The 15,857-nt window shown below is 57.3% G+C and overlaps 5 protein-coding genes across 5 annotated transcripts; 2 read left to right on the top strand and 3 right to left on the bottom strand.

Moving 5' to 3' along the window:
* Nucleotides 1-385: 385 nt before the first annotated feature.
* VTJ83DRAFT_6041 (uncharacterized protein) lies at nucleotides 386-2,167 on the bottom strand (the record flags this gene model as incomplete). The annotated part of the gene is made up of 3 exons (XM_071012709.1): nucleotides 386-1,291; nucleotides 1,364-1,780; nucleotides 1,838-2,167. The coding sequence occupies 3 exons, from the start codon at nucleotides 2,165-2,167 to the stop codon at nucleotides 386-388; spliced, it is 1,653 nt and encodes a 550-aa protein (XP_070865416.1).
* Nucleotides 2,168-3,486: 1,319 nt separating this feature from the next.
* VTJ83DRAFT_6040 (uncharacterized protein) lies at nucleotides 3,487-5,997 on the bottom strand (the record flags this gene model as incomplete). Its single annotated transcript, XM_071012708.1, has 1 exon — nucleotides 3,487-5,997. One exon carries the CDS (start codon nucleotides 5,995-5,997, stop codon nucleotides 3,487-3,489), a length of 2,511 nt encoding a protein of 836 aa, XP_070865415.1.
* Nucleotides 5,998-7,269: 1,272 nt separating this feature from the next.
* On the top strand, nucleotides 7,270-8,817 carry VTJ83DRAFT_6039 (uncharacterized protein; the record flags this gene model as incomplete). The annotated part of the gene is made up of 3 exons (XM_071012706.1): nucleotides 7,270-7,282; nucleotides 7,341-7,790; nucleotides 7,970-8,817. 3 exons carry the CDS (start codon nucleotides 7,270-7,272, stop codon nucleotides 8,815-8,817), a joined length of 1,311 nt encoding a protein of 436 aa, XP_070865414.1.
* Nucleotides 8,818-9,180: 363 nt separating this feature from the next.
* On the bottom strand, nucleotides 9,181-10,460 carry VTJ83DRAFT_6038 (uncharacterized protein; the record flags this gene model as incomplete). Its single annotated transcript, XM_071012705.1, has 3 exons — nucleotides 9,181-9,348; nucleotides 9,415-10,210; nucleotides 10,264-10,460. The coding sequence occupies 3 exons, from the start codon at nucleotides 10,458-10,460 to the stop codon at nucleotides 9,181-9,183; spliced, it is 1,161 nt and encodes a 386-aa protein (XP_070865413.1).
* Nucleotides 10,461-13,786: 3,326 nt separating this feature from the next.
* On the top strand, nucleotides 13,787-15,038 carry VTJ83DRAFT_6037 (uncharacterized protein; the record flags this gene model as incomplete). The annotated part of the gene is made up of 5 exons (XM_071012704.1): nucleotides 13,787-13,797; nucleotides 13,915-14,239; nucleotides 14,353-14,473; nucleotides 14,545-14,611; nucleotides 14,954-15,038. The coding sequence occupies 5 exons, from the start codon at nucleotides 13,787-13,789 to the stop codon at nucleotides 15,036-15,038; spliced, it is 609 nt and encodes a 202-aa protein (XP_070865412.1).
* Between the last annotated feature and the right edge of the window lie 819 nt (nucleotides 15,039-15,857).

The following is a 15,857-nucleotide window of genomic DNA, read 5'->3' as shown; positions in this document are numbered from 1 at the left end:
AAGAACAGAGAGTAGGCAATAGGGAAGAGAAGGATCCATGGGGAAATGTCAAAGAGAAGAATCGCCCCGGGGTTGGCGTGACAGCATCTTGTTACTTCGATTCCAGTTCACGGAATGCAAAGAACCCCGGTCTTACTATGCACGCTGCCAAAGCTCTGGATGAATTATCTATTACCCGGAGCCAGCCAGAGCTAAACAAAACAAGCAGTCTATCCAACCGTGTTGGCCTTGCAAGCAAGGCGATATGCATGATACCGGGTTGCAACCCGCCCGGCGTTGATGATATCTTGGCCCAGCCCAGCTTTTCATGACCGTTCCCAATAACTACCCAAGACGCCAAAAGGTCAATCCCGCCCACCCAAACGCCAAAAGAACCAGAACGGGCCTACTTTTTCCTCCTCACAGTCCCCATCCTCTCCAGCAGCCCCAAATCCCACCACCCATCAATAAGCCCCCACACGGTCTTACGCTTACCACTAGTATCGCCACCAGCCCCTTTATTACCCTTCCCGGCAACGCCAACCCCAGCCCGAGCCCCAGCCCCAGCTCCCAATTCATGCACTTCTGGCGCCTTGAGATAGACGGACTTTCCGGACACCGGCACCGGCGTGGTCCCGGGCTGGGAAGACGACGCAGAAGACAGGACGACAATGCTCGCCGCCATGGACGCGGCGCCGGCGCTGGCGAGGACCATGGCCTCCTCGACTTTCCCGCAGCGCGTGGTCGTGGTCGTCGGGATCTGCAAGCGGGGTGGGGGGAGAGGTTTGCGTTTGGTTTGCTTCTCGACCGAGAACTCGAGGGAGGACAGGTGCGGTGCGGCGAGGGTGGTGGCGGCGCTGGCGAGGTTGGGCTGGGTGCGGGTTTGGGGGAGAGCGGCGAGCTGTCTTGTCCGCGGCCAGGCGAGAGTGGTGGTGGCCCCCAGCGCGGGATTAGGCCCGGAGAGGCAAGACTCCACGGCCGGCGGAGCGCCGGAGAGCAGCGGGGAGGTGCCGTTTTCATCCCTGCCCTGGCCCCTGGCCGCGGGTTCCTCCGCGATGACCGTTATCTCGTCTTGAGCGGCGGCCGCCCGACGGCTCGTCAAGTCGCGCGAGTGATGCCTCGCAGGCGGCGGGCGCAGGCCCTGCAGCATCGGCGGGCTTCCAGCGCCGAAATCGCGGACGGTCGACCCCGAGGAAGCGTCGGAGTCGCAGCTGAATCGGGGCACCGCGGGGGCCGGCGGCGTGAGGGAGGGCGCGGCAGGGGCCACGGCGGCGACGGGGAGCTTGTGGTCGTTGCTGTTCCACGGCTTCATCTGCACCGTCGCCGCGCCAGGCGCACCGCTCTCTTTCGCCCCGGCGGCGCCCCCGCGTCCCTAACCCTCGACATCCTTCGCCCTCGGGGCCTCGGCCTCGCGGCGGAAGCGGTGCCAGAGGCCGATGCAGGCCAGGGTCGAGAAGGCGAAGAGGATGCACAGCGTGATGGAAAGACCCCAGACGGCCTTGATCTCCTGGCAAGTGGCCTTGTCGAGGGCGATGAATGTTGGATAGGAAATGGTCTTGGTGAGGATGGTCGAGTGCTGAAGGGGCGAGGACGACGTCCAGCGCAAGGTCGCCGCGTCCAAGGGAGATGCGCCAGCGAGAGCGGCGCAGTTGAGCCTGGGCAGAGGCTTGCCGACCAGCGAGGCCACGACGACGCAGGCGATCAGGAGCAGGCAGTCAAAGAAGCTGGTCGCAAGCAGCGGCAGCATCGCGTCGTAGTAGAGAATGTACGTGATCACGGCGTAGATGACGGCCATCACGGACTAAGCGTCTGTTAGCGGCGCCTGCTCACGAGGAAGACGATCGGGGAATGCACATGCCACCGTCAAGGTGCCGACGAGCTCGGCCGGGGGGTTGTGGTCGGCCGTGGCGATGATGCTGATGAAGTTGGCGCAGAGGCCAATGACTGCGATGAGAGAGGCAAACTGGACCGCTCTCGCGGCGGTGAAGGTGACGTCCATGGCGCTGAGCTTGGGCGCAGACCGCATCGTCAGGGGGTCGGCGGCGTCAAAGCCAGTCACCACTTCGAGAGAAGGCCGCTTCTTGTGCGCTGTCCGCAAGGGGAAGCGTGCCTTGGGTTTCGGAAGAGGGGCCGTTGGCGGCGGCGGGAAGTACAGGTTGTCGGGAACTGCAGGGGCTTGGACCGACATGGCGCTGGTTGCTTCACGCTTGACCGTGTGAAGCTTCGGGCTCGGGGGAGTGGGCAGATCAGCTGCTCCAAGGCCAAACGAGAAGGGGGACTGTTGCTTTGCTGGCCCTGCCAGGTATCAAGGAAACGGAGAAACAAGAGAATGCCGGATGCGTTGGTATAACTAGAACGAGAACCCGGGCTTTGCGTTTGTCGAGAAGAAACCAGGGAAACTGGGAGATGAGAGACCGAGGAAACACTAGGAAAGGAAACCGGGAAACCAAGGAAACGAAAAGGAAAAGAGGAGAAAAAAGGAAAACAAAAGGGAAAAAACAAATGACCTAGGAAAGGATCATGTTAGACATACATACAGCTATACGTCTTGAAGAGATAGACACCTCGCCACCCTAACTCTGGCTCTCTCAGTAGTTCTTATATTTCTCTGCATGGCTACTTCAATGTCCCGCAGGGAATCAAAACACCAAACACGAACCCTCAGCCGCCATCACCGCAGCACGCTCCGGTCCGCAACCCATGTCTCACATCTCTGATTCACCGGCGTGGTCCACACCTCAAACAAGCGCGGCTCTTAGCGCCGCCGCCACCCGCTGCACGACACCCAGACCTGCGCAGCCGATTGCACGGCGGGCCGCGGACGAGGCCCGGCGGGGTCTGTTTCGCGTCGTGGTTCCTATTTTTCGCAACGCCGCTGCGTCCAGCGAACCGGCTGCGTAAGCATAGTACACCACAGAGCAGGCCGGGGCAGGGCAGCGGAGATTGGCGGCGGGTGGGGGGGCGTTGGTAGGGGTCGGCTTCAGTAGCCGCCTGCGCGGCGGACCGGCGAATCGGATGCGAGAGCCGGGACGGTCGGGAGCCGCCGAGAGGACGGGGCGTTTTGGCGAGACCCCGGCGAGGCGTCCTGGTTCGTCGGCGGCGGCTATGAGCAATGATGGGACATTTCGCGGCGGAACGATCGGTTGTCATTGAGCAATGCCAAAACAATCCACGTGCATGGCCATTTCTATTGTGTTATGTACCATAATGGCATGTGAAAATCAAATAGGTTATGCTTCGGACCGTCGTAAACTTTCTGAGTTGACGTTGAGGGAGAGAGGGGGAAAGTTGGTAACTAATAGCCAAGGCGAACGTCCAGCAACATGAGGAGGGTAGAAAGTAACTAGAGGGCTAGGGTTCTATGAGGTTAGGGTTAATATACTCCACGAACGCCCTGGACCTTGCTGGCGCAGCAACACTCAGGCTGCACACGGGCGAGGTACGTGGTGTACCATTTTTGGGGAGGCTGTAGAGACTCAGAGTCAGGATCAACGTTCCGAGTGAGACCTAAGTGAATTCTGCATCCAGGACATTGTAAATGCCCTCGACCCTGCGCCACTCCAGCGGTCCCGTCTTCAGGGGGAACCTAGGCGGTGGGGCTGGCTCGTCACCATATGCCTTGGCTACGGTTGCCAGGGCCAGCCTGTCCATCCTAGGACACATCAGCCACGGCTTGTCACTGTTCACCTCGCGATGGTTGACGGTGCGCAGCTCGGTGCCTCTTCGGACGTCGAGGCAGACGAGCGCGTAGCCCAGCGCTATCTCAACCTTGATCAGAACCAACCCGCTCAGGAGCATCGTCTTGTTTTTCAGAGGAACATCGATAGCAAAGCCTGCATCGGACTTGTTTAGGAAGACCGCGTTAAAAGGCCCCCTCGTCCTTAGGATCGAGTCTCGTTCGTCGTACAAGAGCTTGGCGAGGATAAGTTGCTCGTGAATGCCCGTAACAGCATGGAGCTCCGACACGGAGCGGCATTTGACGCGCTGGTGAAGGAAGTCGTTCCAGGTCCAGTCCTCCACCAGTCTGGCCTTGCAGAGGAGCAGCGTAAGCGCGGACAGCGCCCAGGCATACATGGTGATGTTAAAGGGGTCAACGCCAGCGATGCGGTCTTGGACGGTAAGGCCGATGGCGAGGCCCCCGGCAACGAGGGTCAGGACGCCCAGAATGACGGACCACACGTACAGACCGCAGGGCACCACGACCGCACTCTCGGTGTAAACCCACGTGTTCATTATGCCGTGCGCCTCGGCAAGTTTCTTCTCCCGATCTTCCCGGCTTTCTGACCTTTTGTAGAGGGTCCAACCTCCTTCGCTGCCGGCGTTCTTCGTCATGCTACCCACGCTCGTATCGAGCAGGCTTGTGCGTGAGAAAAGACCCGTCGCGACGGCGTCGGCCAGCTGAAGCACACCGGGCTGGAGACGCTGCTGGCGGGCAGCCTCAAAGTCGTTGGTGTAGAGCCGCGCGAAGGCGTTGAATGGCCGGCTGGGAAACGGGCGCACGACTTCCTCCGGGTCTAGCGTCCGATAGAACGTTTCAACAAGGTCCTTGCACATCGTCCACACAACCGGGGAAGCAAGGGCCAGCGGTATCATGACGCTGATGATTTCACCCATCGAAACAAGCTCGCACCTGCGCTTGGGCATCTCCTTCATCTCGGACTTGGAGTGACGTGGTGCTGGCGAGTCGTGCGGCGAGTAGTACCATTCCAGTGTCGTCTTGGTCGTGGACGGGAGGGGGTCTGGGCGCGGGGGCCGCTTCATATGCTCTCGTGCGAAATGATCTCCCAAAACATCGAGCATTCGGAAGGCTGAGTGGGCGCAGTTGAGGCAGTCCGGGTCCGAGCTGCTTGCATACTCGAAATCTCGGTCCTGATAGAGAAGCGTCTGAAAGTCGTGAAAGCCTGTGTCCATTACAACACCGCAGATCTCGTACTCGGTGATGCCGAATCCTGGATGACGGTCGCCGGGCAGGAAAGATATCAGCACGTAGTCGAGAAGCCTCATGATGCCACTGCGGTTACGCTCCTGGATTCTCAAATGCTCGAGGATCTTATCGCGGTCCGTGCGGAAGATGTCGATATCGGCGCGCACAAGCTTGCCTCTCTGCACTCCAGGCGGTTCCTTTTGGTGGTCGGCGGTAGGCCTTTTGTCGACCTCTTTATTGACTTCGGAGGCGTTTTTCTCAAAGACTTTCATGCTTTCAGTGATTCCCTTTCCCAGGAGGACCTTTGCCTTGGCTGTGAACTTTGCCAGGGCGCCCAGCTGATGATTGCGCCAACCCTTACCATGCGCAACCTGAACCAAGTACCGGGCAATACACCCCGTCATGAGGTCCAACAGCGCGCCGGCATCCTCGATGAACTCGGAATGACGTGGCCAAATCTCTTTCATATCTTCCGATGCGAGCACAATTTCCCCCAGGTCGTTGAAGATGCGTTGCAAATAGTCGTGGTACACCTTCTTGGTATGCCCCTCTAGCCCGTTGAGGTAGCCGATGCCGTAGTTGTCGGCCTGACAAATGAGCTTGATGATGATGAGGCAGCGGGAAAAGATCTTCAAGGCCTTGTAACCGTCCAGGTTCCCCTGTCCCAGGCCCTTGCACCTTTCCAGGACAAGCGGCGTGTCCGGGTTCTGAACAATGTTGACGAGCCGCTGAGCTTCGGTCCTAACCAGTGACCTTGCTTTGACATCTTCCAGGTTGACTTCATATGATTTGAGAGTGTCATACTCGAACCGGAAGGGATCCAACCCCTTGAGCGCAGGCCGTCGGAAAGCCGAATCAACGATGTCTTGTACCGTTTCGGGGCCGATGTCTTCTGGTGCAGGTTGCACGCCATTACCCCCCGTGCTCGTCGCACCATCGGCCGCTGCGTGTGGTGGTCGTCCCTTGCGCAGGAGAAATTGAGCACGTAGAGACTGAGTGATGCGCGTCCCGGTCGAAGGAATGGTATTGGTTCGTGTGAGGAGATCCGGCCCAGAGTCCGGACTTGGACGAGCTGGGGGTACAGCAGTTGTCATGGCCAGGCGCCGCGGGTGGGCCCAATCTGGCCTAATTACGGTGTGTTAGAGGTACGTAACAAGAGAAAAGGCCGAGTATGTTGGGTACCTAGGTAACTAAGGTACTTGGGTAGTTATTCAAGCCAGTGATGTGATATCTGCATATCCGGTAGCGATGAGAGAGATTGCCACGATGAGCTCAAACTTGGAGGAAGGCCTGGGCGAACTCACATTTGCATCGGAGGAGGCGCAGAGGAAAAGTGCCTGATGGGCTGTGGCTGTGTGCTGGGCCTGCGCATCCCCCCTCCCCCCTCCCCCCCCAAGGATCAAACGCTCCGACTCTCACCAGCCCTGATGCGCCCTCAGCCAGACAGGACTGTTTTCTAGGTCCTAGTATTTCTTTTCTCGCAGCTCGGGTAGACATGGAGAAAGAAAGAAATGCTGAAAAGGTTCTCAGCCAGCTCCGTGCTGCATCAGGCTCCCCGCCCGGCCTCTAAACCCCTTGATTGCGCGCGGTTCGCAAAGTCAGGTTGGCGTGCAGGAGACTGCCTAATCAAGGAACTATAAAAAGCGACCCCCCAACAGCCGGCCACGCTGTGGGCCAGCTGAGGGGCTTGAGATGTCTGCTAGCTATCAATGTAACGTCCAGAAAAACGGAACAGGATGACGGACCGACTCGTCAGTGTTTCCCTCTTGGCATATGCAGTCTCATAATTACACAGTAGAGAGTCTCGACGGTCTCATGATGAGGTCTTAAAAGCGGCGACGGCAAAACGCTAACCCCACACAGCCCGTCTGCTCAGCCGGACTCAGCTGTGGAACTATTGACCCCATGGCAGAGCCGCAGCGGTAAGTTGCGAATAACTAACGAGTCAGCAGAACGCATCAATGGTCTCCTGGAAAATTCGTTGGGCAGCCAGGCCAAGATATCTCTAGCCTGTTATGTGTGCGGCTGAATCTGCCCCTTTTTGGTTTCCAAATCCAGACCATTCAGGCGCATGTACTGCGTAGTGTATATATAGTACGATAGGTACCAAAGGGGAGTGCAAGAGATACTAGACGTCATTCCTCGGGTATTATCTGGCCTGCACGTATTTCTCATCACGAAGAGCGGGTTACATCAGGCTCATCACAAACCTAGCTTTCTCCCGACAGCGTCCGACCAACTATCTTGAACCTGGGATCTCATCAGAAAGAGCAGGCTTGGCATCTCTGCACCAAGCCCAGCTGAACAGCCATCGTAAAAAGCCATCAAAGGGTTGCCAGGCAACATCCAGCTCAGCTCAAGGAGACATGACCAGCTCAAGTCAGTCTACCCGGCCCTTTTGTGGGAGAGTTTCGCTCTGTGTCTGACGCCGCTCCAGCTCGCCACGTTGGAGTCACCTGTGACGGCATTGCATGTAGACAAGAGATCTGCGGGGTGCGCTTCAAGTGCACTGTATGTTCCAACACCGACTTTTGTGAGGCCTGCGAGCCGCATCATGATGCACAGCACCCTCGCATCATGTACCGGAAGCCCCTGGACCAGTCAGAACGGCCAAATTGGAGCTTGATGAGAATGGAGTTGATGGGTATGGGAATGCTGTCGTCCATGGGACCGTCGATGGGATCGTCAATATATCCAGCTGCGAGCCCATCGAACGGGTATTTGACAACATATTCCTCCACGATGACGTCCATGAATCATCTCTCAATGTCCGAGCAGCGGGAACCCGCTACGACCGAGAGCATGTCGTACAAAGAACTGATGCAGAAACTGGAGGAAGAGTGCGACCCGGAAGAGAAGGAATTCTTCAAGGACGTGGTGAACTTAGGTGCGTGCTATCTTAAGAAACGCTTGAGCAACATCAGATGCCTCCCTGCCGGATCCGATACTTGGGAGCTCCTCGAGTGAACCCCTGTTCTCTCTTCGACCACCCCTTCCCCCCGAGCAAAGCCATCCCTCCCATCACACTCTCGGCTCAGCAGTGCTAATTAACCCTTCCTACCTCAGAGGGCACCCCGGATGATTATTCCAACGTTTTCATCAACAAATCCACCATCGAAGCCCTCGAAAGCAACCTCATCCTCGCCATTGAGCGCGCCCAGGAGTTCGAGTACGGCGTCCTGAGCCTCAACCGCGTAACAGGCGCCATCCTCTACGGACCTCCGGGAACCGGCAAGACGCTCCTCGCCCAGGCCGTGGCCAAGAAGTGCAAGCTCAACCTGCTCTGCATCTCGCCCGGTAACATCTACAGCAAGTGGTGGGGCGACGACGCCAAGGCCATCCGCGGCGCTTTCGGCCTCGCGCGCAAGCTGTACCCGTGCATCATGTTCGTCGACGAGGCCGACGGCATCATGGGCAAGCGCAAGGATCTCGATCAGAAGTTCGTGCGGTCCATGCTGAGCGAGTTCCTGCGCGAGTGGGACGGCGCGTCCGAGGTTGAAAGCCGTCAGAGGAGCCCGTTCATCCTGCTCGCCAGCAACGCGCCGTGGGATATTGACTCGGCGGCGCTGCGCCGCGCTCCGGTGCGCATCCCCGTCCCCCTGCCCTCGGAGGAGGACAGGGTGGGGATTTTCGGCATCATGCTGCGCGACGAGCTGCTCGCGCCGGACATCACGATCCAGGGGCTTGCGAGGGCCACCGAGAACTTCTCGGGCTCGGACATCAAGACGCTCTGCGTGGCCGCTGCTACGAGGTGCATCCAGGAGCAGAAGCCCAATCATCTCGGCCAGTACGACAAGAGGAGGGTGCTCACGAGAGGGCATTTCTTGTTTGCCCTGCGATATGTGAGGGCGTCGACCATGGATGCTGAGATGGCGAGAAAGATGGAGGAGTTTCAAAAGAATGGAGTGTATTAATTTCTAATGGTCTGTTTGGTAGAGGTGGCCATGGCTGTGCGGACGATTCACTGTGTGGGAGAGCAACGTTCAAAACTTGAACGATCGTATTGGGCTCTGAGCAAAAGTTCTAAAAGAACCAACATGACCAACGTTGTTCGTGATTTCATTGTTCCATTTACCAGAGTCCTGTGCATACCTATTCCTCGCTTCAGAGAGAGCGAGAGAGAGAGAGAGAGAGAAAGCCAGGTACAACGCCTGGGGCTGGCTCATAATAACATGAAGCTGCAATCATTTCAAGCATAGGTAGGATATCCCGTACAAAAAAAGTGCCTGCCCATCCATAAACACTACAACCATTTTCAAACGGTAGAAGACTAGAAATTAAAGATAGAGGTAGCACAGCGGCGAGCCCTCCCCGCCGATGGTGCTCATCAAGTGCTTGATCTTGATCGGGGGCGCCAGAGGCCAAAGGTGGACCTCGTCCTCAACCGTCGTGTTGGCGCTTGGCCCGGGGACGGCGTTCAGGAATGTGTTCGTGCCGAAAACGCCCTGCAGTCCAAGGTCAGCAACTCGACCAAAGCCGATGCATCAGGCGCGTCCGTCGGGAAGGCTCACCTTGCGGTTGTTATAGTCAAGCATCTGCCAGATCCAATACACCCGATCGATCTGACCGTGGTGAAGGTAAAACGCCGGGTCGCCGGGCGAGATGAAGGCATCCGACCCCGGGTCGCCCGAGATCATGAAGTGGCCGCCGCCGTGGATCCCCATGAAGCCGGGCGGGGTATAGCCGGGCTCGCTCTCGACCGTCGTGCGGAACGTCATGATGTCGGGCGAGTTGAGGATGACCTCGGTGGTGTTGCGGAAGGTGGCGAACCGCCGCCCGCAATCCACGTTCAGATCCCGCTTGACGCAGCGCGGGTTGTCCTGGGACGGGTCCGGCTGGGTGGCCGGTCCCAAGCGGATGAGCAGGTCCTTGAAGGGACCCTGGAACAGGCAGCCGCCGCCGCTGCCCTTTTCCAGCACGATGGGGTCGCCAAAGCCAAAGTCGAGGACCTGCGGGGGGCCCGGGATGAACTCGCCATCGCTGCCGAGGGAGGTGTCGGAGCCATCAAAGACGGGGGACGCGCGCAGGTCGTTGATGTCGTACCCCCACTCCCAGTACGGGCTGGCGCCGGTGTAGCCGCACTCCTCCTTCAGCTTCTCTTCGTAGATGTGCACGAAATAGCGGTGCCAGATGAAGAAGTTGCCCGTGAAGTGGATGAAGAAGGTCTGGTTCATGTGCACCCAAACAAAGTCGTCAAAGAGGGACTTGGATCCGGGGGCGATGCCCGCGTCCAAAACGCTGGGCTTGCTCTGCAGGCACTGGACGGCGGCAATGTACTTCTTGCGCTCCGACGCGGAGAGGTATCTCCTGGAAGAGAGGTGAGCAAGCTGGACCCGGTGACATGGACGGGATAATCTCACCATTCCTTGCGGATCTTGACGTTGCTCCAGTTGCACGAGCCCCCAAACTTGTTGTGCGAGTTCGCGATGGCAATGCCGTTGAGGCCGGCGAGGGCCAGGCCGGAGTCGATGGCGGCCTGTGCGTAATGCGGGAAGTTGATAGCGCGCACGCCTGCTACGGCTGCGGCCGCCGACGCGGCGATGGAAGAGAGCTTCATTCTGTGTGATAGGGGAGGAGTCTACCCGGCTCAGGAAGATGATGGGCTTGCTGAGATCCTGCTCTCCGGCATCTCAGGGCCCGGGTTGAGGGGAGATGAGAAGCGCTTTTATACATCCTCGCCGGCCTGGATATCACGACGGGCACAACCGGGGACCCTGAGCTCAGCTGCCTCACGCACAATCGTCTGTCGAGTACTACGTACGTACCCTCACCGCGTGTGGTGCAGCCGAGCGAGTGAATGCATGTCGTAGCGAGCCGTTGTAACCCTTTCATGCGGGCCGGGGTTGAGGCCAAGCATGTAGAAGTAGAGCTTCTTCGCGGGCCGGCTTGCATGTTGCCGGAGCCAGGCTCCCTGGCTCGTGACGGTGCACGGTTCATCCAGGGATGCCCAACCATTCTGGGAGGCCATGTCAGCTCAAGAAAGCAGAAAGACCACGGCGTGGCGGGTATCTCGTCTGGATGTTGGGGTCATGTCGTTGCAGTTGCTGACCACCTGACTCCGCACCGCTACGCAGAAAATTTATCCAACAGTCCTTCACCACTGGTATCAGAAGGCTTCGATGCGTGGGTGGAGGGAGCCAGCCGCGCCCCCCATCATTCGTAGGTCCTTCATGGTGACTGGCGAAGGCTATGTTGATGATACCAGAGTTGGCCGAGTTGGGAGAGGCTATTGTTTCAAACATGGTTCTATAGAGACCCTACGCTTGATTCTTCACGTCTAAGGTTAGACAGAGAGCTTCGCCCTGTACATCCTGGCAGATGGACGCAGCCCCGGAGAGGGTGGCCGGCATTGTATTAGTGTCTTGGAAGCGCTGGAAACGTGGTGCGCAGCGATACCGGCTGTCGGCTTTCGGTTCTCGGGTGGCCGGGCGGCTACTCGACGAGCTCTTTGACCTTTCTGCATGCATGGTCGTCGTTTTGCACACGGGACGAGAGCTAGTCGGAATCACAAGAGACTATTGATGCAGCTTACACGACTGCCATGCTGATTGATGTGTTGTATTGTGTTCTCAAGCCTCGAGGCGAGCGAGGAGCCGGTTCAGAAGCCGGGCTCTCGGAACCGTCAACGCGACTCTGGAAGCACTTGGATACCTTGGCACAATCCCCCCAACTTCGGTACTGCTACCCAGATTGCGGTTGCACAGTGGCGGTACGTGCATAGCGGGTTGCGGCAGACCCGTCTCCTGTTCCGGGACTCAGGACCTCCAACCCTGCTCTTTGGCCGCCGTGGTAGCACTGGACCGTCTATGAAGACCACCGGCACGGATTTTGCTCCGTCTCGAGGGTTTTCTTTTTGGTTCGGTACGAAGTATTGAAGGCTGTATATAATGCCAGTGATTGTACGCCTCCCTGAACTCTGACTTTTAGCTACAACGCTGTCCACTGGAGGTGGTCAGGTTAAAGTTCAAGCTAAATCGTTACCTAAGAGAAGGCCAAGAATCTGCATGCTAACGTTATCTCACTTGTCATATGTGTCTCGATGTGACCCCTGGTCGTCTATCGTTGGGGGGGCTGCGGTCAGACCGGTGGACCATTCCTGTCAACCGATACTCACAGCAAAACCGAGATCAATAATAAGCCAGAGAATGTAACCTCCCTCCCGCTTTTTTCCAGGTTTTTGTGTCCTATGAAAAGATCACATAAGCGATATCGCGGGATAGCCTGGGAAGAATATGGTCAGGGGATCGATAGTCACCTTCACAAACACTCTAACCCGGCCAGGGCAAGCGGACATGTCCCACCTCCGGGGATGTGTCTTTGCATCTTGTGGTTGGGCGGGCCATAACGGTCGTGTCCGGGTTGACCCGCGTCCGAACCCCAATCCCCAAGCCCCAACGTGGTTTGGACCAAGAACCAAAAATTCCAGGACAGGGCTTGTCGCCAAGGTCTCCCGACTGCAGGCCAGAGGCGCCGAGGTCTGCGATGCAACGGTCATCTCACTCGTGTCCGCCCGCCTTCCTGGACCCTTGTTCAACGCCTTACGCACCTCCGAGGAATTGCTGCTCAGGCCGCTCAGGACCAAGGGCTAGGTCAGCATGGTAATGCTCCCGAGAGGCCCCCGGCATTCGTGTCGTCGTTGCCGTGGGATGATCGACCACGACGAGCATTCCACTTTGAGCCACAATCGTCAGCGAAAAGCAGCGAGGAACTGTTGTTGGTCATTGAACGCTCCTTAGACGGTTTAACGCTGCCCACCCGTGGCAAACCTCTTGAACCCCTTGCCCGGGACATGCATCCGGGGCGCCCCGCCCAGCCCCCCTTCCCTTCCAAACATAGCCCTCTCCGCGGCTCGGCGAGCCGCCCCCGCGGGCTAAGGGTTACGTTGGAGAGGGTGAGGAGTAAGATCGCTAGGCCGCAATCGCAACAGGTCTCTGCCTCTATTCGTACAACGAGAACAGGGAGCAAGAAGAAGCCGCCGCAAGAGCGGTGACCATGCCAAATCTGACGGTACCTTGCAAGCCAAACGAAATCGAATGTCATAAGACCACCATTATGATTAGGTATCTAGGGATTGGCTGTTGCTACTCAAGTACCGTGTACCAGGTTCGCTTCCTCATGAACCTGCTTATCGCCCGCGTTACACGAGCCATGCATATCATGGGGAACATCCGGGTCTCCATCCCAAGGACGGCGCCCGGCGCCACCGTTGTTCAAGGCAGACTTGTGCCCTGTACACAGTAGGAGGACCCCGTCGACACCGGATGAACCACCAAGACCAAGACCCATTTGCCGGTGGCGTGGCGTTCCCGCACCTCCTCCTGCATGTCATGTGCGACAGCCCACACACACCAGGCACCTACACCGTACATGCCCAGAAGATGGCCGACCATCGGATCATCCACCCAGGCAGGCTTGAGACATGGGGTATCTAGGTACCTAGGGCGTGTGCACGAGGCGCTCCAGATATGGTATGCTTGACGGCGGGGTAGGAAGACGGACTGTCATCGGCGGCTACCCCGCAGGGGATACGAGACGCAATACGATGCATTGTTTTGATAGTTCTATGTGCTCGGTCTCGGTAGCTGAGAAGATTTTCGTGATAATCTTACGAGTCCTTCGTTTGGGGTTGGAGTCGGGGAGAGCGCCGATGCGTGTTGATCACATCCGTACCACATCAGTAAGATTCATACAGCAGATCATTGATCAGAGCCCTCCCGATCTTGTTGTAATATCTGTCTGGAATCAGCCAAACTTTAGTTCAAGGGTCACTCCAGGTATAGTCATCCTCATGCACATACACCCAGCCGAACCCTATCTTGACTTTGTTTTGCTCATCTCTTCCCATATGATAGCAACTGCTCCACCACGCCCCTATGTCTGTCTATGTTTATGTTGTAAGTGCAACATAGGTCCGGTGGGTAGTACAATAATTATCTTACCTACCCACCCACCGTGATGGTCCGGGAACGTCGCGAACTCCACCTTCATCCCGCTCATACTACGTACATTAGCACTCCCACCGCTCCACCTCCGGGGTCCACACGACAAACCAGGGCAGAAAACCCCAACACGCACGAGAATGCCGCATCGCAACCTCACAGGCAAGGTGGCCGAGCGGTCCAAGGCGCCACGTTAAGGTCCACCCTTAATAACACCTCTCTCCGAGAGTTCCGTGGTCTCGAAAGGGGCGTGAGTTCGAATCTCACCCTTGTCATGACTTGCAGTTCAAAGACTCTGAAAGTACTGCGTAATTATCGGGTCTCTTTTTTCCTGCGTTTGGTTGACACAGGTGGCGCGCGTCTTAATGGATCTTCCAAAATCAGACGAGGCTGGCGAGTGCGTGGTTCTTTTTTGGATGCTTCTCGCCATGAAACCGGGTTGATGAATCTTCGCTGCAGCCGGCGTAAAAACGGCATAGAAAACGCACGATCAATTCTGACCATTCATAGTTACATCGCCAACCTCCTACCATTCCTAAATCAACGCGCAGACAGAGGCATCCCTGCTGGAGACACCAAAAACTCGTTGCTTCCTCGTCTCAGGGTAACGCATCCAACTTGCCGACGACTTGTGAGAGGGCCATACTGCTTTTTTACATTCATTAGTATGTGGAAGGGGCTCACGCTCATCTCTTGGTTCAGCGGCACAGCAAGTTGAGCACGCATCACGATGTCTCATGGCAATCCGTAACTCTGTTGATGCTACCAGGTATGTTCGGGATTTTCTCATCTACCTACATCCGGCAGTTGTCATCAGGACAAGGATGCCAGCCTCCTTTTAGCTGCTGTTTCATCCACGTCCCATACATATTTCCCCATTTCCAGGGGCATGATCAATCTCATTCCGTACAAAAACCCTCTCCAACCCTTCCCTCCAAGGACACACAGCTGGCTTTCTCCAGGGGGGTGCCGCGTATTCCAGCGGCTGTGCTCCGCAGCGACGAAGTGTATCTCGGGTAAACATGAGAGTGGCGGGTGCGCGTTCGTAACGGCGCCCAGTTGATATTGGGCAATGGTGTTGATGTTGGTGTTGGTGTTGACGTTGCTCGAGGTGGATGCACAGTGATGTGATCCTACTCGATGTTGACCCCGAGCGGGAGGGGGCTTTCTTTCCCTCGGCCTTTTCGATGTTCTGACACTCTCGACGACGAATCAAAAAGAAGGACGTTCGGTCGTGATGCGAACAGAGTGGGTGGCACCGAATCCCACTTTCGCGGTGGTGTGGGTGACCCACACAGGGGTAGCGAGCGGCATTAGCAGTAGATCGTTGGCGCAAACGAGTCTCCGGTCCACCGCTATCATGTCCTCCGGGTCCATGTCCGTCCTCGGCCCGGCCCCGCTCATCGGACCCGCTCAAACCGGTTAAGACGTAGAGAAACGTCCCACGTTATATGGTGGCTATTGGTAGTTGGGTTGTCCGCTTGAGCTAACCCTCTTGGCGTTTGCTTGTGGCATGTGGGTTTCCCGGGCTGTTGGACGACCTCGATGTGGTGCGCGGCGGCTGTGGCCTCGACGACGAGTGACTTCTCAGGAATGCGCAAGCTGACGACTTTGGGTGATCCTCGGAGTGGTTTCCTATCGTCTTTGGGGTACGGCGTGGGCGTTCTGTGCCGACCGGCGTCGCGCGCATGTGTTTGGGAAGACTTCCATTTTGCAGGGGAAACAAGCCAGCTGGGCTGCTTTTCGAGGAATCTCTGTCGGATGTCCGATGGCCCGGCTGTCGACCTGGAATCCCTCGAATTACACCTGGAAAGAGCCGACCCCATGTTGATGAAGAGGGCTACGCTGGTACGGCGAGGTGATAGGATGGGATAGGATGAGGATAACTACCAGGCCTGGACGATGGAGCTGGTACGCTCTCTGGAGATACCACGAGACGCCCTACCGAGGAAAGAAAGAGGAGGGTATGTTGACTTTGGGATGTTTTGGGTACGCTAGGCATGTATGTATAGTCC

Source organism: Remersonia thermophila, chromosome 5 (genome assembly GCF_042764415.1).
Source record: "Remersonia thermophila strain ATCC 22073 chromosome 5, whole genome shotgun sequence".
Classification (NCBI taxonomy): Eukaryota; Fungi; Ascomycota; class Sordariomycetes; order Sordariales; family Chaetomiaceae; genus Remersonia; species Remersonia thermophila.
This window is presented reverse-complemented; position numbering and strand designations above follow the sequence as displayed.